The sequence below is a fragment of the Muntiacus reevesi genome, chromosome 4 (genome assembly GCF_963930625.1).
Source record: "Muntiacus reevesi chromosome 4, mMunRee1.1, whole genome shotgun sequence".
Lineage (NCBI taxonomy): Eukaryota > Metazoa > Chordata > Mammalia > Artiodactyla > Cervidae > Muntiacus > Muntiacus reevesi.
The window spans coordinates 31,009,296-31,032,427 of NC_089252.1; the positions used below are offsets into that span (position 1 = coordinate 31,009,296).

General features: G+C 41.9%; 2 protein-coding genes across 6 annotated transcripts in view; both read right to left on the reverse strand.

Annotated features, from left to right (window-relative positions):
* Positions 1 to 99: 99 nt before the first annotated feature.
* Positions 100 to 18,724, reverse strand: CABYR (calcium binding tyrosine phosphorylation regulated). Of its 5 annotated transcripts, XM_065932444.1 has the most exons (6): positions 16,412 to 16,564; positions 13,906 to 14,078; positions 13,753 to 13,806; positions 4,793 to 5,140; positions 1,343 to 1,950; positions 100 to 243 (listed from the first exon to the last, which is right to left on the reverse strand). In XM_065932444.1, exons 2-5 carry the CDS (start codon positions 14,051 to 14,053, stop codon positions 1,352 to 1,354), a joined length of 1,149 nt encoding a protein of 382 aa, XP_065788516.1. In that variant the 5' UTR covers positions 14,054 to 14,078; positions 16,412 to 16,564; the 3' UTR covers positions 100 to 243; positions 1,343 to 1,351. The 5 variants fall into 5 exon arrangements, with proteins under 5 accessions (XP_065788516.1, XP_065788514.1, XP_065788512.1 ...); XM_065932442.1 differs by having other exon boundaries at positions 100 to 1,950; XM_065932440.1 differs by lacking the exons at positions 100 to 243; positions 16,412 to 16,564 and adding an exon at positions 16,812 to 18,724 and having other exon boundaries at positions 1,837 to 1,950; positions 3,972 to 5,140.
* A 1,801-nt stretch (positions 18,725 to 20,525) lies between these two features.
* Positions 20,526 to 23,132, reverse strand: part of TTC39C (tetratricopeptide repeat domain 39C) — a 96,422-nt gene continuing 93,815 nt past the window's right edge. Inside the window, exon 14 of the mRNA XM_065932450.1 lies at positions 20,526 to 22,934. Coding sequence (XP_065788522.1) covers positions 22,845 to 22,934 — 90 coding nt within the window. The 3' untranslated portion in view covers positions 20,526 to 22,844. The remainder of the gene's footprint in view (positions 22,935 to 23,132) is intronic.

Here is a 23,132-nt window from a genome sequence, read left to right on the forward strand (position 1 = left end):
AGAGTAAGGTGGCACTGTATTCGCTCGGTGTGGATGCCAAATAGGGAATGGTCAACTGGAAAACCTTGCTAGAAAACTGCTCGAGTGGAACTATTAAGACCTGGTTGTATTGTTTGTATACCCCCTAAGTTACAAAATAAGCAAGATGACAAGGTTTTATGCTTGCATGAAGTTTATTGATATAGTACGCTTGGTGGCAGACTCCACCTTGAACGTCGACTCAAACAATGTCATTTTCGGCATCTGTTAGGAATAATGTAAACAGTGAATTGTTTAATCATAAAACTGAACATGTAAAATGAGTGATCAGAAATGCAAGTTCTGTGCTTCTGCTCTGCTCAGCTCATAACTAATGTTACCTGTGCATTTGCACTGAAATATGCTCACATCTCATGCTCAAGACAGCCATTTGGACAGTTCCATGGAAGTCTACAAAGGGTGTGAGTAAGTAAACGTCCTAAGATATTTTGAAAACAGTGCCTTCTTAAATATAGTCATTATGCCACTTGAACTTGCCTCTAATTGACATCGAGCTTCTGGGGTTCAGCTGCTGTCTTTCTTCTGATTCCCCACTGATCTCTTAATCCCATCTTTTCATTTGGGAGGCAGGTCCCCTCTTCCCATCTGACTTCACCTTAAGGGTCCCTCGTCTGTTCTTTCCTGCCTTTGGACTCTGTGGGCTCCTTGCGTGGCCAGCTCCTCCTAGGCACTTGTCCATTACATTGGGACCTGAACACCCCATCTAATAGACGGAGGCCTGGATCCATACCTCTGTGCTCGCATCAGGGAGGAAAGACTGACGCTGGATGTGGTAATAACTACTGATTGAAGAAAAATGTATTGATTTGTGAGGATAAAACTGTCTACAGTTAACACTGCTTTTTTAGCTCTTTAATGTGTCTCCACCCTCTTTGTTCTGCTCTGAGTACTCACTGTACGAGGAAGCAGACTTACCACATGGACCGAGTGCTCCTAAGTGTGCTCCCTCTAGAATTGCTCGACTTGCTCCTCCCGCCCTTTAAACCTGCCAACTAGATTATAAAATGGCCACATAAGGCTGTCTTTTTGTGACACCATCCCTTTGGCCTCTTCTGCAGGGCTAGATCCAGGACTGGATGTTCAAAGGTAAACGAGTCGACTGGTGCACGTTTTAGACACCAGAGCCGTGGTGAGCGTCCCTGGCGCCATGCGCCTGCCATGCCCCGAGTAGTAACTGGGGGTCAGGGAGGCATGCGTTCAACTCACTGTCTTAAAACCACTTCTGTCTACAGGTCATCAAATCAAACTGCTGAGAACGCACGCAAATATGGTAAGGCCCAGGTGCATGAGGGGGAGAATTTACCTGCCAGTTTTAAGTTTCTGCTCTGCGAACATGGGCAGTAGTCACGGTTATTTCTCCAGCAATACCGTAACTCCCAAAGGGAGACTGTTTGTCACCAGATCCTGAACCTTTTTTGGCTACATCTTCTACCGGGAAAGCAACAGAAAGAAAAACTGGGCTTTTTGGTCTGGGCACATCTTGTCCACTTGTAGGAGGACTAGCATTCTGGGGGGTGGGGACGTGTTTCTGGAATTTCTGATCTGCAGGAAGAGCAATGGGCACTTGCACTGTGGCATATCTCTTCACGGCCTCTGACTGGGAAACAACAGCATGTCCAGGAACAGGCTTCCAATCCTGTGCTTCCTGAACATTTGAGCCCACTAAAATAAAAGGCGGGGCACTGGTCTTCTTGCTGTCGTCCATTATCACATAAGTTGGAGAAGTAAGTTTCGGTGGATGCTGCAGAAACTGTGGATCCTTAGGATTAGAAAGATAGAGGGTTGCCTGGGGGAAAGGCCCAGGTGCAGGTGGCGGTGATGGGCGGCTTTGTTGATTCATATCAGTTAGGCAATAAAGGGTCCACATGTTAGAATATGGTGGTGGTTGTCCTGCTTCGCTTGCTGCTAGTGCTACAAAAAAAAAAAAAATTTGCAGGCGTTAAAGGTTTGGTCTCTGTATCAGGCGCTATGCACAGAAATGTCTTAATTTTTTTTTTTTTAACATATAAACAAACAGCTGTAGTAATATGTGCCATAAAGCATGCTATAGAGAGGGCTAAATAAATCATGTTTGGTAATGTGAAAGAAGAGAGATTCTCTACAGTTGGAAAATGAGAACAGTGTCTTGATAGCATGTGGCGGGGACACTAGGGTTGTGGCTGAGGAGCAGTCTCATTCTAAGCTGCTGTTTCCAGGAACTTAACTTTAGACCTGGCCTCTCCAGGATCCTCAGGAAATGAAGAGTCAGCACTTCCAGCTCCACTGAAACAATCAACTGAAGAGCGTGTGAAGCCACTAGAAAAAGTGTTAATGCATCTGCATAGTGATTCTTCTCTATGGAAGAAATCGGCACTCAGCACTAGGTGGCATCTTTTGATCACATCATCAGGTATCTTGGGTCCTTTGCAGGCACCGTCGTCGCCCGCCAGTCTGTCACCACACAAAAAACACATAATCTAGGACTCAGCACTTGGCAGCACTGCCCGGGCTTAGGCGAGACTTGAAATTATAGGTCCTAGGTGGCAGTAGAAGGCTGCGTGTTCGCATAGTGGCGCTTTAAGGGAAAAAAACAGTCTTGGGGGTGCCATCCATTCACTTCCACCAAGGATGCTATCATGTCAGGTTAGAGTTGCCTACTTGAAGCCAGTGCTGTTGTGGAGAACTGAGTCCCAGAAGATGGGATGGAAGAACAACATATAGCCTTTGTGCAGCTTTTTTTTCCTTCTTCAGAAAAGAAAAAGACACTATGCACGTGATTAAGCTACATTTTCAGGCTGCTGAAACTGATCCTTCTGGAAGCTAACTAAAGATGAGCACAAGCAAAGTCGTCAGGTGTCTGTGAAATACCTTTAGTGCTTTGGAAGCAGTTAAGCCGCTTGAGAACAGTAACTTGGGATGAAGCGCTGCCTAGGCCACAAGTGTAATGCCAGCCCCCACAGGCTACGCTCCAACACTGCCCCCTGCCTTTCCAGCTGTGCAGAGTCCCCGTCACACTGCCAGACAATCATCTCTAAACACCTGCTGTGGTAACACCTCTTTATCATTCTGACTCTGGTAAGAGAGAGCTGCTGCAAAAGGAATGGGGGGGTGTTGGTCCCTGCATGTCCCACCTACCTAAAGGGAGAAGGGTCACTGCGCTCATCTGGATGAAGTAGGGGGGGGCGGGTGGACCAAAGGCCATTAACTAGACCGAGATGGGAGGTCAGATGGTGCGTCTGTGTCACAGGAGAGCAGTAGTGATAGTTCAGCAGCCAAGCAAGTGGGGTGTTTTAGGCTCCTGTTGGGGTAATGATGGAAGCCAGCCAGCCTTGACACGTCCATCCTTCCTGCTGCCGCTACCACCCCGCTCCCCTGTGGGACAGAACTTCACCTTGACTTTTCCCCTCTCCATCCAGCTATGAAGCTGCTCCCTCCGCTGCAGGCAGCCCCCAGGCAAGACGGCAGTGCTCAACCAGCCCCCCCAGACCAGCTTGCAGAGCTCTCCTCCCTCAGCGCGAAAGCAGTCAAACACACCACCATTTCTTCCATGTTTCCAGTGCCACCACCTAGGTAAATATGTTGTTGTCATTTGCTTTTACGTTCATGAGTGAGAAATTTCAAACCAACACCCCATGATTACAGTTTTGCAATAGCAGTATCCAGATCACATGACATGTTTGTGCCTGACAACAGGTTCTAACATCTTTGGCGATATGGTATGTCCAAACAACGGAAGAGCACTCGATGACCAAACTTTGAGGTCAAGTGGTGGTGATGTTATTTTAAAATTACTCATCTCATGAGAGTAAAATCTCAAATACAACAAAGCCTTTATTTAAATAAGTTTAGCATTTTCAGTACTAGTGAAAGGAAAGACGTTGACCAGTCTGCCTCACCTGAAATAGAGATGTCACCAGAAGTGTAGTTTTTAATTTTGTAAGTAATTTTCTTACCTGGCTCCATCAAACCTCGTTGGAAGGTGCTGCTTCCCGTTCTGGTTCCATTTCTGGTTCATAAAGACCTTCTGGAACAGGAGGTTGGGGGCCACTAGATGATCTTACGGACCCTGAGCGCGCGGGTTTGACCTCCGTCTCCTGGGACGCAGGGTTTCCCCCGGACTCCTGCCCAGCACTGCCAGGGGCCAGCGCAAAGATCTCCACTTCAAGGTGCATGGATTTCTCAGAGCTCACTGCTTTGGTAGAGCCGTCTGCCTCCACATTGACTGAGTCATACTTTGTATTCTCCAACTGCACAAATTTTGCGGAACCCACAGATTTTTCAGACCCGCCTGAGGCTGTCTTGCCTACTACAAGTATGGGACTGTGTGGTGGTAACTGCTCCTTGCCTTTAAGACGAGCAACGTGATCAGAGAAGGGGATAACTATTTGTTCTGGTAACTGCTCAACATAAGTAACTCCTTCGATTACAGGCTCATCATTATAGATAGAGGCTATGTGCATGGTGGATGTCACCTCAATGTCAGCCTGCAAAGAGACCTCAGAAGCATGGTCACAAGCAGGAGGTTCTTGTTCACCCTGCAAGGGGAATGAGGAAGCCGTTGGTGATTCAGCCTTACTGCCCACACGTACATGGACAGATTTTTCGCTCACAACCTGCTCTGCTACCATCTTGCCAGAACACACACTAGGAGTGGCCACCACGTTCTCTTCAGTAGCCTTCGAGCTCAGCATCTCCTCGGAAATACCAGGCATACTTGTTGCCACATCCACCATTAAAATTTCAGATTGATCAGAATGAACAGATGGAACATTACCTAACATCTGAGCAGCAAACTGGGCGGGGTCCGCAGGGACATAGGCAAACTCCGAAGTGACCGCTGCTGGCACTGGTGATGGCGGTGGGGTGGCGTTCTTGGGGGTGGTCGGTTTGGATGGACCCCGGAGTGCTTCACTTGCGTCCTCAGGCTCTGAGACCAGCTCAGCCTGAACTGATGGGAACTGAGTGGTTTTGTTGCTGAACAACGGTGCTGCTATGTTATCCTCCTCTGTGTCCGTCGATTTTTCCATCCGCTTAGGTTCTAGGGAGATGGTAGATGCTCTTTCTGGCTCTTTCACACATTCTGCTTTCTTCTCTTGTGCTGCTCCTTCCGACCATTTCTCCACTAAAAATGAATGGTAAATGAGTTAACAAGTACATAGTCCTCAAAAAAGCAATTTTAAAGGAAGCATAGGTTGAGCAAACCAAAGTCATTACGTACGCAACTTTGAAAGTTTTGTTTCACTCTCCAACATCTGTAACTTAAGTGTGGGCAGTGAAACTCCCCTGTCCTTATCTACTGAAGAGAGACCTCAGTTCATTACCTTAGAAATAAGGGACTACTTAGGAAGCACAGCGACAAAAGCTAATAATCAGATACCACCTTCAGCTGGATCATAACTCTGCCTAAAAATCAGCTGAAAACATCCCTGAAAAAAATCTCCTGATCCAAACTTCCACATAACTGGGGAAAGAAAAAAACACTTCTTAACTTAAATGAAACACATGCTGTCTTATTAAAAGGCATTCTTTAAGAAAATGGTATATAAAGTTCAATTTACTAAACTGTAAAACTAGGCTACTCTAGCATATTTTTACATTCGGAAATGTCCTTGGAGGGGAAGAAAATAACCATGGCTCACAAGGTCAAGTCAACTGATGACATACAGAAACTCCCAGAGCTGGAAAACTGCTGTAATGTCATTTTCTGGACTCAACATTGTGCTTGTCACTCACGTTTGTTTAACCAGCTGAGTCACATCTGCCTGCTTTACTCAGGATTACCTCTTTGGGGAAGCATTTCACTAATATCATGAAATCAGCAAGAAAAGTTAAATTTGCCTCAGGAGAATATATTTGCTTCAAGTCAAAACTTTGGAAACGTGTCTTCATGGTAAAGAAATCAGTCCTGGCCCTGAGAGTGTTCTCCCTCAGCCCCTTCCCCACACTCTTGCTCTTCCTCCTGGGGGCAGCCTGCTGTTTCTCATCGATGATGCAGGGACTCGGTGGGCCTTGTGGCGGGCACTGGCAGTGGGGCCTTCTCACTGTCCTGTGGGTCATCCATGGCAGCTGATCTCTGCTTTGTATCTGTGGTCCGTCTTGAGCCAGTGTTTCTGCCTCTCCCCCAGTGGTAGGAAGGAGCCCTCTATTTGGTGTTGACATAGGGCTCCTCTCTGGCCTCTGCTTCCATCTTTCACAAAAGGCCTGTGAGTGTGAACTTCCCGTGTCTGGAGTCCCGGACTCCTCTAGCCGGACACCCAAGCCCACCCTTAGGGCAAGGCAAGGTCAGGACGCCCACTGCTAAAGGAACTTGAGGCCTGTAGTGCAGTGAAGGTAGGAGAGCCACCATGAAACCCAAGCCCGCTCCTTTCTAGACTCACCTACCCACTCTACGCCAGCAACTCTCTTTTCCCTCATGGGGACTTCAGTTCCCCAGGCAGTCATTTATTTATCATGAGCATTCTCAAGAACACAACCAGCTTTGGGATTGGATCACTGAAGTCCATAGATCGCCTTCACAGGACCCATCTGAGATGTCACTTAAAGGGATTCAGCGACTGTGGGAAGGCCATGTGCTCTTTTAAAACAGGCTTATCATTCCTGAAAAATCTAAGAGACTACTCCTTACACTTCATATTTTTGCCTTTGGAAGTCCTCTATTAACCACCATCCTGGAAAGGTAAGTGTTAGTAACTCACAGTCATATCTGACTCTTTGTGACCTCATGGACTGTAGCCCACTGGGCTCCCCTGTCCATGGAATACTCCAGGCAAGAATATTGGAGTGGGAAAGGTAAAGCATTATATAATTATGAATCATGACAACTCATCAGAGAATTTATGACATTGCTGCCTTCCCTACAACTTTTCATAGTAAAAAGGTATATGAGAAAGTCTGGATCTCAGTCCTGACTGAATAGATTTAATGGCCAAGCCAATGGTTCTGAGCTTCAGCCTTCTAGTCTGTAAGATCTTGAGTCTTTGTAGAGATTAAATGGAATCATTCACCTAAAAGTTATTCTATAAACTATAAATCACATATAAATGGGAAATAATCAACACCTAGTTAAATACCAAATTAAAAATTATAAACCTATCTTTAAATCAGCTTTGACTAAAATTAGTTGGCTATCTCTTAATCTGGTGGTAAGATGCAGGGTGTTTTTCCCTATTTATACTATATGTCTATATATACACACACACACATAAATGTCCTATTTCATCACATTGAGATCAAGTGCCTTAAGCTGCAATAATGGCTTTGAAATGTAAAGCACTAGATTAACCACTGGGTTTTGTTTAGAATACATAAGAGGATATTAACAAATATACATATGAGTTATCATATATAAATTTATATTGAGTTAAATTTATATTGAGTTTCTGTTTATTACTACAAAAGGTAAAGAGCTTCTCTAATGTTTTATAGGTCTTCTTAACAGTTTCAAAGATTGCTGACTTGTAACCTTAGCTTTTGTCTGCCTGAAAATGTACTCTGCTTTCATTTTTAAGGGATGTATTCACTGTATATATATATTCATTCTAGGTTGGCAGCTTTTTGCTTTCAGCACTTTAGAGATGTCATTTCGTTGTCTTTTGGCTTCTATAGTTTCTGTTAAGAAGTCAGCTATTTGTCAGATTATTCTCCTGAAAGTAATGCGCCTTTCTACCCTTCCTGCTCTCATGATTTTGCCTCTTTCAGCAATTTTCTGCTGTGGGTTCAAACTTTTTGAATCTGCAGGTTGATGTCTTTCAGTCAGCCTTAGATAATTGGTAATTCTTGGCCACTTTTTCATCTACTCTCTTTTCTTCCTCCTTTTGATCATGTCCCACAAATATCTTACACACTGTCCTCGTTTTTTTCTTGCTTCAATTTGGGTATTTTCTACTACCCTGTTTTTTTTTTTTTAGTTTCTAATTTTGTCTTCTGCTAGTAAAGCTATTTAATAAAAATTTAATTTGAAGTTACAGAATAACCGTTTGTTTTTTATTTTTAGAGCCTTACTCTGTTGAAGTTCTCCAGTTTTTCATCCATGCTTTCTATCTTTTATTTTCTTCTAAATGGTGCTGATCTTGTTCTAATAATGGCACATATGATCCTCCTGAGACTTCATTTTATATTTTGTCAATGTAGGTATATTACACTTTGTTCTTACTCCTAGCACACTGTCCTTATTTCCAGGTTCCAGATGTCTCTTCATTTTGGCTGAGTCCAAACTCCAAAGCCTCCCCTCAACACTCTACCACTTGTGAAAATGCTACTTAGCTTTCAGTCTTCCAGCAGCTCTTCTCTGCTAAGCCTTCTCAAACCTTAGAGGCCACACATGAGCACCTTAGGAGTTGGCAAAATAACCAAAGAAAGCATCTTTGCAGACTTTTGGGAAACCCTTCTCTGCAAATGCCTCCTCTCTGGTGTGTCACCAAGATCCCAGCCCCTCAGGAGCTCCAAACTCTGCTGCTCTGTTTTCTCTTCCTGGAGTGATTTCCAGTCTCTGCTAGTCTCTTTTCCTGCACATCAATTTGAAAAATGCTACCATGGTGAATATGGGGCTCAAGTTTTGTGAACTTTTGTGTCTGAGCTCTGGCTCTGACCCACACTGCTTTTCTGCTGCCTCTTAGTCACCTAGGTAGAAGCGTAACACATACTACCTGGGTGCTGGTCTCTGACTCCACTGTATTTACTACTCACGCTTCTACTTTGTGGAAAGTAGAAGGATTTGAGAGGACTTGAAGGACTGAGAGATTCTTCATAATTTGGTTGTCTTTAGTATTTAAGGACTAGTTGACAGTATTTTAGTCCCAGCTTGGACGTGTTGCACTTAGCTCTCTGCGGGGTTGAGTCACTTCACTTTTCCCATCTGGATTACTTGCTAGTCAGGACTCTGAGACGCCTAAACACATTTGGACCCATGAAAAGCCAGACAGAGCCTAGAAACAAATATTCTCTCAGGCCTATCTGAGAAAGACTCTCCAGTATTTCTAATCCAGTGCATCAAATGCAGTTAGTTTATTCAGCCAGTATTTACTGAAGGTCTGATCATGACAGTTATAGTGTAGGATCTGAATGCAGCATGTGACGTGCTAAATGCAGCACCATGCTACCAGTGAGCTGCCCAGTGAGCTTCTGAGGAGCATGCATTCTTCCAGACAGCACAGAATGCAGAGAACAAGCCAGCTGCTTGGGTCCTAGGGAATTCTGATCAGAAATTTCACCTGCCTTCCTATCGCCAGTCTCAGCTAGCACTTTTCATGCACCACAGTCCCTCTGTCAAGAAGGACTTTATATTTCCCTCTCCTGTACAGCAGGAAATGGCCTTCAAGCCTGTCTTTTTTCCTGCCTCCTCTATGGTTTATCTAAAGTAAAAACTTGATTCTGGTAACATTAGGTCTTAAAATGCCTTTGAAAATTCCAAGAAAATCTTTTCTCAACAAAAACAGGCTCCTGTACAACTCCAAAGTGTTAGCTTTTTTATTATGAACCAAGTGATGGATTCTTTGCTGTAGATTGTATTTGCCTTTTCCCTAAAGCAAATTAATGCTTCAATGGGTAGAGATCAAGAGAGCAGATAGGAAAAAATAGAGGTAATCTAAATCCGGGGTATACTAATTTATTATTTTTTAGAAATATACCTACAACACTGAAGAGTTGGGATTGACAGGGAACTATCAAAGTGTCTGGCTAGCAGAGTCAGATACTTAGCTTATAAGGCCCAGAATGGTCTTGCTTCTTATACTGACCTCTCCTTGTGTTCCTGACCTCATCTGGTTCTCTGGCCTGGCTTGCATGGTTTTCCTTATCTGCTTCTCAGCCCAGCGTTCTCCTCTCTTAATTCTGACTCTGTATTTCTGTCCCTAGTCTTGACAATCTGACCCCAATTCTCAACTGTACCCTTTTCCCCAGTGATTTATTTGCAATCTTACCACAGCATTAAAGCATGAAGGACCTAAGCCCCACTCCCAACAACATCGCCAGATAATCATTCCAGCTTTTATTAATGAAATTCTTACCTTGGTACAAATTACCGCCCTGCCTAGACACACACACAATTTCACGAAATGAAAGACTCCTTTGGACAGTACTCATCCCTGTTTAGGAAATCAGTATGGCCTTCCTTGAAAAAATTGCCCAGAAAAGCAGCGTGAACACCAGAGCCTCATAAAACTTGGTATGGATAGTCCTGAAATAGATTCCTTTTTTGTTTAATAAAGGTGGATAAGCTACAAGTATGTGTAATGAATTCTATAAGGCATAAAGATAGAATTGGGCTTAAGAAACTGGAGACATTATTATATCTAATATGAATTCATAAAGACAATATTTAATGGTACACATAACTACTGTGATGCTACGTAAAAAGTGAAATTGGGCTCAGTGATCAGCAGCAGTTCATGATTATAATTACTACTCTATGGCCACACCAGGAACGTCCAACCAGAATCAGTTAGAATAGTTAGGCTAACTCAGTTGGGAACCTTGGTGACCTAGGCCTTCTTGATTCTTCCAAAATAGTGGCTATTTCCTGCCTCTGTTGGAAGCCAAGACAGGAATAACATCGGAAACTAGACTCAACTAGGTTTGGAAGGCGTCACTCTGATGGAGAGGCCACTGCCCTCCTCATGGAGTGGTGGAAAGGTACAATTTGGGCTGTAGGCTCCATACAAGAAGCTGACAGGAGGAAGAAGTGAAAAGTGGGAGATAATGTGGGAAAAGAGAACTAAGATTTCACTCCAAGTTCAAAAATTAAAAGTTTTTTCTAGAGGAATGTTACTGGTGTGTTACTCTGTCTATTTTGGAAAGAGAGTCATACTACTAGGAAAATCTTCATGCTACTAAGAATATCTAAGTTTAGATCCCAACTCTACCAAATAGTATTTTAGAAACTTACAAGTTACCGACTCACTCCCAAGCATCAGACTTCTCTTGAGTAAAACTGTAGGATGTCACCTATTTTATAAAGTTGTTTTAACTGGCAAAACATACTGTATTGCCTAGGACAAAACAGGTAGTCAATAAATCCTATTCTCCTCCTTTCTTTTCCTAGATATACTAAGTGGTAGAACTTGACACAACTGTTTTGCCTTAAAAGAGTGCCTAAGTTTCTGAAGTCCCCTCAATGATTCATGCAGATTAGTGAAGAAATTCTCCTGAGAAGACTGAGAAATAGAAAATTTAATCAAATGGCAGAAAAGTCAAGAGGATCCAAAAGAGGGTTTTACATGAGCAGCTTTGGGAATGAGCACACATGGGTGAAATATTTGCCAGAGTGGAGGCTGTATAGAGGCAGGCTCTGGAAAATGAGAGAAAAGATGAGAAATGACAGAAGTAAGAAACGTTTGCTCCCATGTCTGGTTCTTTTCTCTCCATCACCTGACTCTGTATGAAATTCTGAAGGCGGTGGGGCAATAGGTAAACAGGACTGGTCCTGTGATGAGGCCTAACAACAGTGGGGCTCCTCCTAGGAAAAATCCCAGATTGAAGTGTTTGAGTCAAACAGTCTTGTGCAGGACAAACTTATCTTCATACTTCCCATGCATACGGGTAGCTTGGTAGTAATGCTGCCAGGCAGCAAACTAACCAGTTTGGAAATAACTTTATCTGGGGGATACACCTGGTATCTAGGAGATGAGTGGACACCAGTACACTAGGGATGGCAATTTAGCTCTTGCCCACATCATTAAGTCTTAGTAACTGGTGCTCTTTTTTTTGAATAGAGGTATAGTTGATTTACAATGTGGTGGTAATTTCTGCTGTACAGCAAAGTGATTAAGTTACATATATACATATTTATATTCTTTTCCATTATGGCTTATCACAGAATACTGAATATACTTCCCTGTGCTATATAGTAGGACCTTGTTGTTTATCCATCCTATATATAATAATGAAGTTCATTCAGAAGCCATTTGGGATGACAATAAAAGGCAGACATCGATACTGGGTTTCTGGTCATACCTTCGTGTTACCTTCCCCCACTCTCTGGTAAACTAGAATAAGCAACATTTGTTTATGCTCTGCTGTCTAAAGAACAATCTGTCTCTACAGCCATACTGTGAGCTTGCTTTCAGGATTATCTGTACATGCTCTGTCAATTTCCTTGATACCTAGTTTCTAGAAGAGAAAGAGCAGTATCTCTTACCCCTTACCTCCATCAGAAGTACAGCTGCTCCATTAGTTCAGTCTGTTTATTCTGAACCTGAGATTCAAAGATGTTAATCCCTGCTGAACCAAAATCCATCCCTTTAGTCCATATCCTAAACTGAATGGTGGATAAACTCTGCAGTAAACAAGTTAGTCTCAGAGGCTGCCACTTAGTTACCTGCCACCATAAAGATTCACTGACTTTATTCCCATTCTCAAACACAGCCAACCTGCACAGCCAGTCCTGTCAAACAGCTCCTGGTATAAACTAGTACAAGGGCCACAATAACCGCCTGCTCTCCCTCCTCCAGCAGATCTTCCGGACCCAGAGATCGAACCTGTGTCTCTGACATCTCCTGCCTTGGCAGGCAGGTTCTTTACCACTAGTAGTGCCACCTGGAAGCCCCAAGGTTATAAGCAAATCCCAGACCTATTTCCCATGGTAAGCGGAGAATGCCATCAGGACCCTGCAGCCAGACTAGACAATAAAACGTTCCTATTTGAGTGGCGACTCACTCCCCTACCCTGTGAAATGCTGACTCTTGATATTCTTAATCTTGTTTTCTGTTTTGGGTGTCTCTTTCACTGTAGGTCCGAGCCCTCAGGATTTTTACATTTTCCTAGGTTTTATCCCTAATTTCTCCCTATCTTGGCTAAGTTATCTGTTAACATCAGTAGCAGAGAGTAAACATGGATGTAACTCACTGATCCTATCTTTTTTCTCTATGGTTATTCCAAAATGTTGGTCGGCCAGTGGAGCATTATTTAGTTATTTCTCACATTCACTGTAAGTCACCACTTTCTCCACAGAATTCTTCCAAAAGTTTTTTTTTTTTTTTTTTTTTTACAATTCTTTTAGACATGTGTGCCTGTTCTCAGGATTTAACTAATATAGACTCTTTTGCTCATATTGATCTTTCCAAATGTTCATCATGTAAACTTTGCCTTTTACATTTTTCCCCTTCTGACTTCCTCACTGTTCATCCATCCTCAGTTTCATTGTTACGTTCACATAAGATAGACATTTACACACACATACATAAAACAACTTTTTCCCCTAAGCAGATATATACAACCTTATATCGCAGAGACAGGCCAGAGACCACTTAATATGAAAAATTTGTCTAAATTTTCTATGAAAAGTATGTTTAATGACACCTAATTGCTGCCCTGTCCTCCAAGCTGGACTGCAGTTTAAATCATCATGGGGAGGGGGAAAACAAGGGTGACTAACCTTTTCTATTAAAATAATCTTCCAAGAAGAGAGTTTATACACAACATTCCTAAGTAATGTATCTCATTATAATTTGAGTCTTTACCACTACAAAATTCAGTTCAAAGATGGCATATTCGAAAGGGTTTATACACCCTTCCTTCTAGATCTCATGGTACCAACAAAAGTTGAGGGTTTCCTGCAAAGTGTCAGATTTCTTTAAAAAACTGATTCAGTAATAAAAATAAAGCATCAGTGTGATTAAACATCAGTGTAATTATTTAAACAGGCAATATTTGTATCATTCTTAAGTTTGAGCATGTTAGGTAAGATGCAGTAATTCATAACTAGGTTTTTATGAAACTGTTACTACTTATGGTACTTACCTTTAATCTGATGAAATTGTTTAACCAGATCTTTTATATCCAGACAAGAATGTCCTGAAGAAATAAGTACAGGAAATGAGATACATAAAATTCCCAATTTAGAATGCTTTCTTGTTCAAAGCAACAAATGTATAATCTAAAGCAGTAACAAACCTTCTCGAAAGAGAGTAAGTTCTCTGAAATATACTGCTGCGAACTGGGTGATGTTTGGTGGATTGGTTTTGAGTATGGCTCTGCTAACTCCCTCAAGCAGAGTCTTGAGGCCATACGGTACGACAAGTCTGGGCTTTGAAGAAATCATGCTGGCGGGATGTCTGTAATCTCAACTACAATGAAGAAAAACAGTCTTATAAATAGTATGGAAGTTTATTATTGAAAATGATAGGAGTTAACTATAGTTTCTAAGAATAAATCTATTAAAATTACTAGTTTTAGTGCAGATCTCTAGGTATTTACTCAAGGAAAACTGACTAATGTTTAATGGTAGTTTGAAAAATAAAAATCATACTACCAACAATTTATCATGTGCAGATGAGCAATCGAGTACTGTTAAAGAAATCCATGGGAAAAGCCCTGCCAGCAACTCCAGGATGATACTAAAAACAAAGAACAAAAAACCAGACAAAACCTGTTTTTACAAAATTCTCTTAAGTATTTTGTGCAGTAGAATTTCAAGAAAGATAAATTAAGCTCATTTATCTATGCCCAAGAAACATCCTTCCAAACCACATGGGAACTGGCTTTTCTGTACATTCATCAAATAGAGTTATTACAAAGTAAATTTCTACAAGAAAATATTTTCCCCTCACTTTCCTAAGTATATAACCAGACACACTGATCATCCTTAAGTGTATATATTTTAGCTTTGTTCTAAGTTACTTGTGGTGTTATATCACCCACCACCATTCATACCTCTTTTCTCCTATCTTCCCTTAACCTCTGCCCTTGTTTTCCTCTCCCCCTTCTCTTGGCTTTCTGGATTTTAAGTGGTACCAAGGGCACTGCATAGCTTTACTGTGTAAAACTCTAAGCTGCAGAGGTTGCTACCCTAAACTCTGTGTGTGTGTGTGTGTGTGTGTGTGTGTGTGTTGTTTCATTCTAAAAACATTTAAGGCGGCTTATACTCATAAAGAACAAAATAAAATTTTTAAGGAATTCAGTTCAGTAGTTGAGGAAAATTATGGTAGGAAAAATAGGATTAAGCCACAGGTAAAGTTAGTATCCCAATACAAACCTTAGGTCCTACACTAGAGATGGATTGTCATATCAGCCTTCTGAATTACCAAGAAGCCATCACATAATAAACAGTTAAAGGTTTCCTAAGATTAGAAAACAAATCAGATGCTTGGGAGAATCACAGCTATTCTGGGCACTGAGTCCCAGGAGAAATTTCTCCTATGGCTCCTCATAAAGAGAAGAGTGTAATCATGAACCAGGTCCTCAACAATATCTTTATAGTAAATAAAATAATGAATTTCATAGTGCTAAGTGACACAGTTCAGTTACAGCCATTATACAAGGGGCTAGCCTCTAATAAAAAGCAACTTATGTGGCATAGCAAAATGCTGAATATTTAAACGTACATCTTCCTAAAGGTCAGGGGGGAAAAAAAAAGTTTTGGGCCAAAGCAAAATCTTTGAGAACATAATTCAGGATACTGTATTCAAGCCCCTAATGAAAACTTACTATTAAGAGTTTCGTCCAACAGAAGCTTCACTGAAATCTTTAAAATAACTAGTGCACCTCTAGCAGGCCCACATGCTGAATGTTAAGGGACATAGGTAATAATTAAATGGATGACACATGTACATTTCATATGTATGTATTTTTTAAGGGATATCCTGTGCACCCCAGTGTGAGTTGGGTAGACAGGTGGTGTTTTCAAAGTGGCTTACCAGGAACCCCGACAGCTAACTGTAGTCAGCACTCGGTGCTGCCAACTGTGAGGAGAGCGCCCTCCCCACCCCACCCCACACTTTGCGAATGTGCGGGGTATTTAGCTCCCCAGGACCAAGGATTGTGCATCCTGCAATGCAGTGCCGTACAAAGAATCGTCCTGAAGATGAGGAATGACCGTGACATAAATCGCACCTACATCACCGGGTAAAGTCACACATAGGGCCGTTGAGGGTTGTGTAAAATGACAGCTTATTAGTTTTCCCCAAACTTCTATTTGACAAATATTTGTCTAAAACCAACATATTTTACAACCCCTACCCCCACAGAGGAGTAACACCTGAGCAGGAACGGCGCCTTTGGCTGAAGATGCGAGATTAGGGGGCTTCGGAGTCACAGGAAACGTCAAGGGTACCCACCACTCGCTCCCTAAAGACTGCGCTGGGTGCTCGTTTTGCCGTTTGGTTGGTTTGGTGGAAACGGCAGAGAGACCTGGGAGAGCAGGTGCCCCGATTCCACACGGATTACTTCGGCGGTGGCCGACCCGCCTACCCGGACCCCCAAGTCCGCCCCAAGGGCGCTGTCCGCCTCACTGGCGGAAGCGGGCCCGCCCCTCCCCGCAGGTCTCCCACTCCCCAGACGCTAGAGGAACCTTCCAGCAACCACACCGCGCTCGAGAGGCCTCGAGGGCGTAACTGCCGTCAAGCCGCGAGGAGGTTGGGGCGGCGGCGGGGTGGGGGTCTTTCCTCCAGACTCGCCCCACCTTCTCCTTTCCGGCTACCTCCACTAAGCTTCCTCCTTGCCCCCTTGCCGGCGGCTCCTGGAAGAGACGGCGCTCCCGGCAGGGTCTTTTATACCCCTGGGGGACGTCAGGCCTGCGTCACAAAGCCCCGCCCCCTCTGAGGCTCTGAAAGGGCGCGGAAGGAGGCGGGAGTTTGGCGGCCACAGCCAATGGCGAGCCGAGAGAGAAAAAGGTTGGAACTCCGGGGTGCTTTGCCTTCAAGCAGAATACAAAGGGGAATAGGAAACTGGCGTCTCCACACCATAACAGGATCTCCACTTTGGGTCTAGCTTCGAAGAAAACATTTACGGCAGTTTTGTTTTACTGTCACTGCATCACACTACTCTCCCCCGTCCCCCTTATTCTGTTGCTCTCTACTTACCTTTTTGAAGAAAAATTCTGCCGATGTACACAACACACACTGGTACAATAATAGGATGCAGCACAGCACTCCTCTCAAGAAACATGCCTGCTGAAAGAGAATTTGGCATTGATCCTGAATCTTCCCGTTTCTCGTAATTCCAGATCTTGCAATACTTCAGGCACTGTATATCCTTCCCAAACCATACCATCAGCTGCAGGTTGCAAGTCCATAAGGGCTGTGTGTAACTTTAGCTCCCTTTTACCCAAGTGAAACTGACTCCTTCAAAACACCCTCTTCCTTTTACCCCGTTCGGGTCCTAATATTTGTGCTGGGCATTTAAATACCATCGGAGTCATGATGATCAAATTACACGCAGCCTTCGTTGTAATCCATTTCCACATGTTTAAAAAGCAACAAGAATCACTGTAAATCAACGATTAAATAACATCATCAGGGCATGTATCTGACAAAACTTTGAGAAAAAATGAAGGTTACCAGAGCACGTCGCAGTAACGAGCAATGTTAAAACCCTGGCATACATCTATGCTGCACACACCCCTTTATGAGGATATTAATTTGTCCATTACCTATTACTGAGTGCCTGTTATGTGGCAGACAAGCCCCTCCTTCTTATGAAGATTACATTTTGAAAGAAGAAATGCTCTTTTAGTGTGACTTTGAGTGTGATGATTAGATCTACAGGTGGTACAGCTTTTGGTCCTCATCGCTGTCTCCTCGTCCCCCTCCCCCAGACTTTGTAATGAAATGAAATGAAAGTGTAATGAAAGTGGACGATTCCTTTCCACTTGTTCAGTTTATATTTAATTGTCAAAGGTGTAATGACACTGAGCTAAGAACTCCAAGTACAAACATTAGATATTTATGGTGACTTTTGGAATGAGGGACATATACTTATGTCACCTAACCAAACTTGGTCGGTCACCTTGAACACCGATTAGCTGTTATGTACTGTGCTGAATATCTGCAACACAGAAGGCAAGCCTATATACTTTTTCCACATTTCTGCAATGACTGTTCTGTCCAAGTTCCTCTGAAAAGCAAACTGTTACACCTAACAGCACCTAACAAATTTTAAAACCTCTGTCTGCTGCTTGGTTTCTAGAACTCCTAGTGATCTGATGTGGCTTTACAATCTTCTTGTCTTTGTGTTCATCTCTTTCAGTCACTGGGAATCTAACTGAAATACAAACCTACTTTATTCTCCATTGCTCCCTGTCCCTCCCTGCTTCAAATCCTTACTTTATAGCAATCCACGGTTCTTGCTGTGACCTGTGTAACTATCTCATCTTACCATGTGGTTTCTACTTGACCCTCGAGAGACTGGACCTGAAGACACATGCTGTTTGTCACTCTGTGCCTCTGCTCATCAGGTCCAAGGCCTGAGACATCCTTTTAGCCGTCATTTTCACATGACTGCATCTTTCTCCTCCTCTAAAACTCAGCTCAGCAATCTCCTACTTTAGAAAACCAAAGGGTTACAAGCATTTTTTTCCAGCAGCCCCATAATATATATAACTCTGCCATATAGTTGACTCTTCTCTCAGATTTACTAAATACTTACCAAAAGATGATAACCTAGGCCCATCTCTCTTCTAATGTATTCTATCTGCATTAGACACATCCTAGGAGTCTGTTAAAAACGTCTTCCTAAGCCCTACTTTAGTTCAGTTGCTCAGTCGTGTCCGACTCTCTACGACCCCATGAACTGCAGCACGCCAGGCCTCCCTGTACATCACCAACTCCCAGAGTCTACCCAAACCCATGTCCATTGAGTCAGTAATGCCATCCAACCGTCTCATCCTCTGTCGTCCCCTTCTCCTCCAGCCTTCAATCTTTCCCAGCATCAGGGTCTTTTCCAATGAGTCAGTTCTCCGCATCAGGTGGCCAAAGTATTGCAGTTTCAGCTTCAACATCAGTCCTTCCAATGAACACCCAGGACTGATCTCCTTTAGGATGGACTGGTTGGATCTCCTTGCAGTCCAAGGGACTCTCAAGAGTCTTCTCCAACACCATAGTTCAAAAGCATCAATTCATCGGTGCTCAGCTTTCTTTATAGTCCAACTCTCACATCTATACGTAACTACTGGAAAAACCATAGCCTTGACTGGACAGACCTTTGTTGACAAAGTAATGTCTCTGCTTCTTAATATGCTATCTAGGTTGGTCATAACTTTCCTTCCAAGGAGTAAGTGTCCTTTAATTTCAAGGCTGAAGTCACCATCTGCAGTGATTTTGGAGCCCAAAAAAATAAAGTCAACCACTGTTTCCCCATCTATTTGCCATGAAGTGGTGGGACTGGATGCCATGATCTTAGTTTTCTGAATGCTGAGCTTTAAGCCAGCTTTTTCATTCTCCTCTTTCACTTTCATCAAGAGGCTTTTTAGTTCTTCTTCACTTTCTGCCATAAGAGTGGTGTCATCTGCCTATCTGAGGTTATTGATATTTCTCCCAGCAATCTTGATTCCAGCTTGTGTTTCCTCCAGCCCAGCATTTCTCATGATGTACTCTGCATATAAGTTAAATAAGCAGGGTGACAATATATAGCCTTGGCGTACTCCTTTTTCTATTTGGAACCAGTCTGTTGTTCCATGTCCAGTTCTAACTGTTGCTTCCTGACCTGCATACAGATTTCTCAAGCCCTACTTAGAAGCTACTGAATTAGTATCTCTCTGTAGTTGTAAAACTACAACTTGAGAACCACTCCAGAGTCCATCTAAGTTACAAGTGTGTTGCTTCTATTGAATATCCTGATCAACTAGGAACTCAGCCCCCTTGCTAGTTTTTCACAAGTTAGCCAATTAGGTGAATTGTGCTCACTTTAACTGAAGGAGCCCACCTTTTAGGAACTAACTTTCCCTTTTCTTGTTCTCCCTTCCCTGTCCTTTTCTCTAAGTTTTCTAAGTATTTCCTCTTCCTAAGTTCAAGTCTCCCACCCCAACTATGTCTTTTTTGGGAGGATCTGGGCCTAAAAAGATTTTTTTCTATAAAATAAAACCCTGGTAGACTCTGAGCTTCCACTATATGGGGCATGGGTTCAATTCCTGGTTGGGGAACTAAGATCGCACATGCCAAGTGGTGGGGCCAAAAAATATGTAAATAAAATGTACAAACAACATCCAAACAAACAAGACATAACAAACAAAACATGACTGTGTGACCATGTATCTTCATAGATAGAGATCCATATTTGAATACTTGCCACCACAATCTGCTTAGGGAAGCAATCAACTATGAAAGTTTACATAGCAAAGGAGTGTGTGTGTGTGTGTGTGTGTGTGTTAAAAAACTATGTATGCACTGTCTTTCAATTTTAGTTGGCAGAAAGATAAAAATGCAAATTCTCTAAATAATTGACTTACACAATATAGGACAATAAATATTCTAATTTTCTGTCACATCTGAAAGTAATAATTCTTTACTTAGCTATCATGTGCTAAAATCAAAAAGATATCTATCCCAATAAAAGTAAAATCTCAAATACATCACAGAGTTACATATTATTATGACTAGGCCATGCCTCAAAGTGTGTCAGATTATAATTGTGTTCCAAGTACTGAAAATATACATTAGAGATTTCTCTCATCATAGACACAATCTAATACAAAAATATATCTGACACCTATAAATTAGAAGGTCCACTTGACAGTCTCCAAAACAGGAAAAGGGGAAGGAATAATGCCAACATTAATAAAGCACACACAGATGCAAACATGATTATTGATTATTTTCTTCATCAGAGAAGGGTAAAGAGCAATTTACACCAAACTAGGTTTCCAGGCAGATAACAGTTAACTCAAAGGTTGGATAAGTCATGGCACGCAGGCCAGACTGTTATAAATTACTCCACTCAATAATGTACTCAGATTTCAGTGAATCTAATGGCTTCGTGTACTCAGCGCAGTTTTGTTATTTTAGTATTTTCAGAACCACTGTCTACTCCCTCTTGGAGCTCTACCACCAGGTTCCCAGATAAACCGCCAGGGCTATCCTGCACCAAACCTAGCAGAGAGTGTTTATAAACAGGTCTATAAATGGACTCGTAAAGACGACTCACTGAACAGTGTTGCAATCATGTGTATTCAGTGACGTGAACTGAACACAGATTTATTTGAAATCCTGAGATCTCTCTGGAAAAACAAGAAGTTTTAAAGCAGTTAAAGCAGAAAAGTATGGAGCCTTATGTACTCTTTTACTACTGAATAATAAGTAGTTTGAACAATACCTGATCTGAAAATTCAAGTAAGTATGAATACTGGAGCAAGAACTTCATTATTCCAAACGCTCCACAATCATTACTGAGAAATCTGCCACATAAACTATAACCAAGAGGACATGAAAATGGTGAGAGCCATATTTTAAAGATTCATAACATCCTTTCCTTCAAACCAGGTATCTAAAATTTTTAGACACCAATTATTCCCTTCAGAAGGCATCTACCTGGCTCCTGGATCTTCCCGTTCATGAAAGTAAGTAGGCATCTTTTCTCTCTGGCTAGCATCTAAAACCCATCCAGCAGTCCCACTGGAAAGAAAGTCAACGTTAATAAGCATTTTGTAAGGGAAAAAACATGAAACAAGTTCAGCCAAAGTCAGTGAGGAGCAAGCCTTTTTTTTTAAGAAACTATTATTCCCTCAAAACCTGATTAAGTAGATTAAAGCTGCCAAAGCTCTAGCTGACCCTCCCATGTTTAAGTGAAATATTAAAACTGTTGATATTCTATGAGATCATACTTCAGCTAAAAGGATATGTAAAATTAAATGACACCCCAAGAGGATATTCTATAGGGCACTGGAAATTTTAAAAATAACTACCCTTAAGATTGATCCAGGTTAGTCACAAATTGATGACATAAATTCTAAAATGACTGAGGTATTTAGATTCTTGGAAAACACAGGTATGCAGTACTGAACAAAGAGGTAAATTCAATGACAATAAAAATTAGCAACAAAGGATTAAAAAATAACTTCGAAGTCTATTTACAATATCAATAACCTGAGCTAAGGGGAAAGTGATTTAAATCCTGGCAACAGACAGCCCAGCAAATACTTTGAGGCAAAAAAAATCTGTGTGCTTTCAAGAATAGCCTTTTCATGCAATTTGCTGAAAAAGTTCCAAAACCTGGAAATTAGACAATCACAAAGGAAGGGAAACCCCTCCACTGCAGGTATCATTAATCCTGTCTGTAGTCTAGGTCTTCTAATACATTCGCAAAACAGCTATACTGTGGGCTGTAAAACTATTTTCTATTTGCTTTCATGTTGTTGGCTTTCAAAGGGAAAAAAGTGTTTGTCCTTTGAAGCATTTCTGTAGACAATCTGGAGATAAATATTTTGATGATGTTTCAGCTGAGAAGTATTTTTTTTTAAAATAAGGAAAACATGGAATTCTGGGTTATTAACATATTTGTTTTTACAATAGAAGAATTATTTGGTCTGTGGTCAGGAGACCTGCATTCTATTCAAGACTCTATAATAAGAGAAATAATTAATTGCAATAAGTCAATTTGCATTTTTGTGCCTGAGTCTCATTTTCTGGACAATGGAGATTAGAATATCTGTGCTGTTATTCACTGGAATAGTTTGAGGATAAAGTAAAACTGGAAGGCATTGCTATTTTTTCAAAACACAATATAAATGCTATGTTGTGATAACTGTTAATAATTTTACAGGTACTTTGTGTTACCCAGTCAGATGTGTGCTTCAGGTAGGCATTCCTACAAGATCGCAGGTTGAATATTTAGTTTACTTTTATTTTAAAAATAATAAATCACAAAACTAAAATGTTTGAACAAGGTCACTTAACCCTCTCCCCAGGTGGTTAGTTATTATTACTACCATCATCATCATCATCTCTTTTTTTCAGCTATGTGTTTAAAAGAGGAGATCTTTAATACATCAGCCTAACTGAGGAAATGTGTCCTGGGCCCAGGTGGTTTTCGGAAGAAAAGCTGATCTTCGTAAGAGCGGTGTGCTCTGCTTTTAAAGTGCAGAACCTGTATTGGGGAGGGACACAGCAGGAACTTGGGGTCTGTCACTGAGGAACCAGTTCCCTCATTGAGGCCAGGGCAGCATGAATGCGGACATGCAACCTGTTTTCAAAGTCGTAGCCAGAGAAATCCTCCTGCAAGACCAGAGAGAGAGACTATTAGCTAAGGGGTCGGACTACGGTATTAATCACACCGCACTGTGTGCTTCCCACAGTAAAACTCCTTATGCACCTAATAATGGCTTCACATTCACTTGATTTTTTTTTTTAATTCCCCAAACTTCAAATTCTTGTCTGATTTTAAAATGTCAACTGAATGTTATTAAATGCTGT

Coding starts and splice junctions, on each gene's coding strand:
- CABYR (XM_065932440.1), bottom strand. CDS start 14,053: ATGATTTCTTCAAAGCCCAGACTTGTCGTACCGTATGGCCTCAAGACT. Junction 13,807..13,905: donor ACTTACTCTCTTTCGAGAAG/GTTTGTTACTGC, acceptor TTATTTCTTCAG/GACATTCTTGTCTGGATATA. Junction 5,141..13,752: donor ACAATTTCATCAGATTAAAG/GTAAGTACCATA, acceptor ATTCATTTTTAG/TGGAGAAATGGTCGGAAGGA.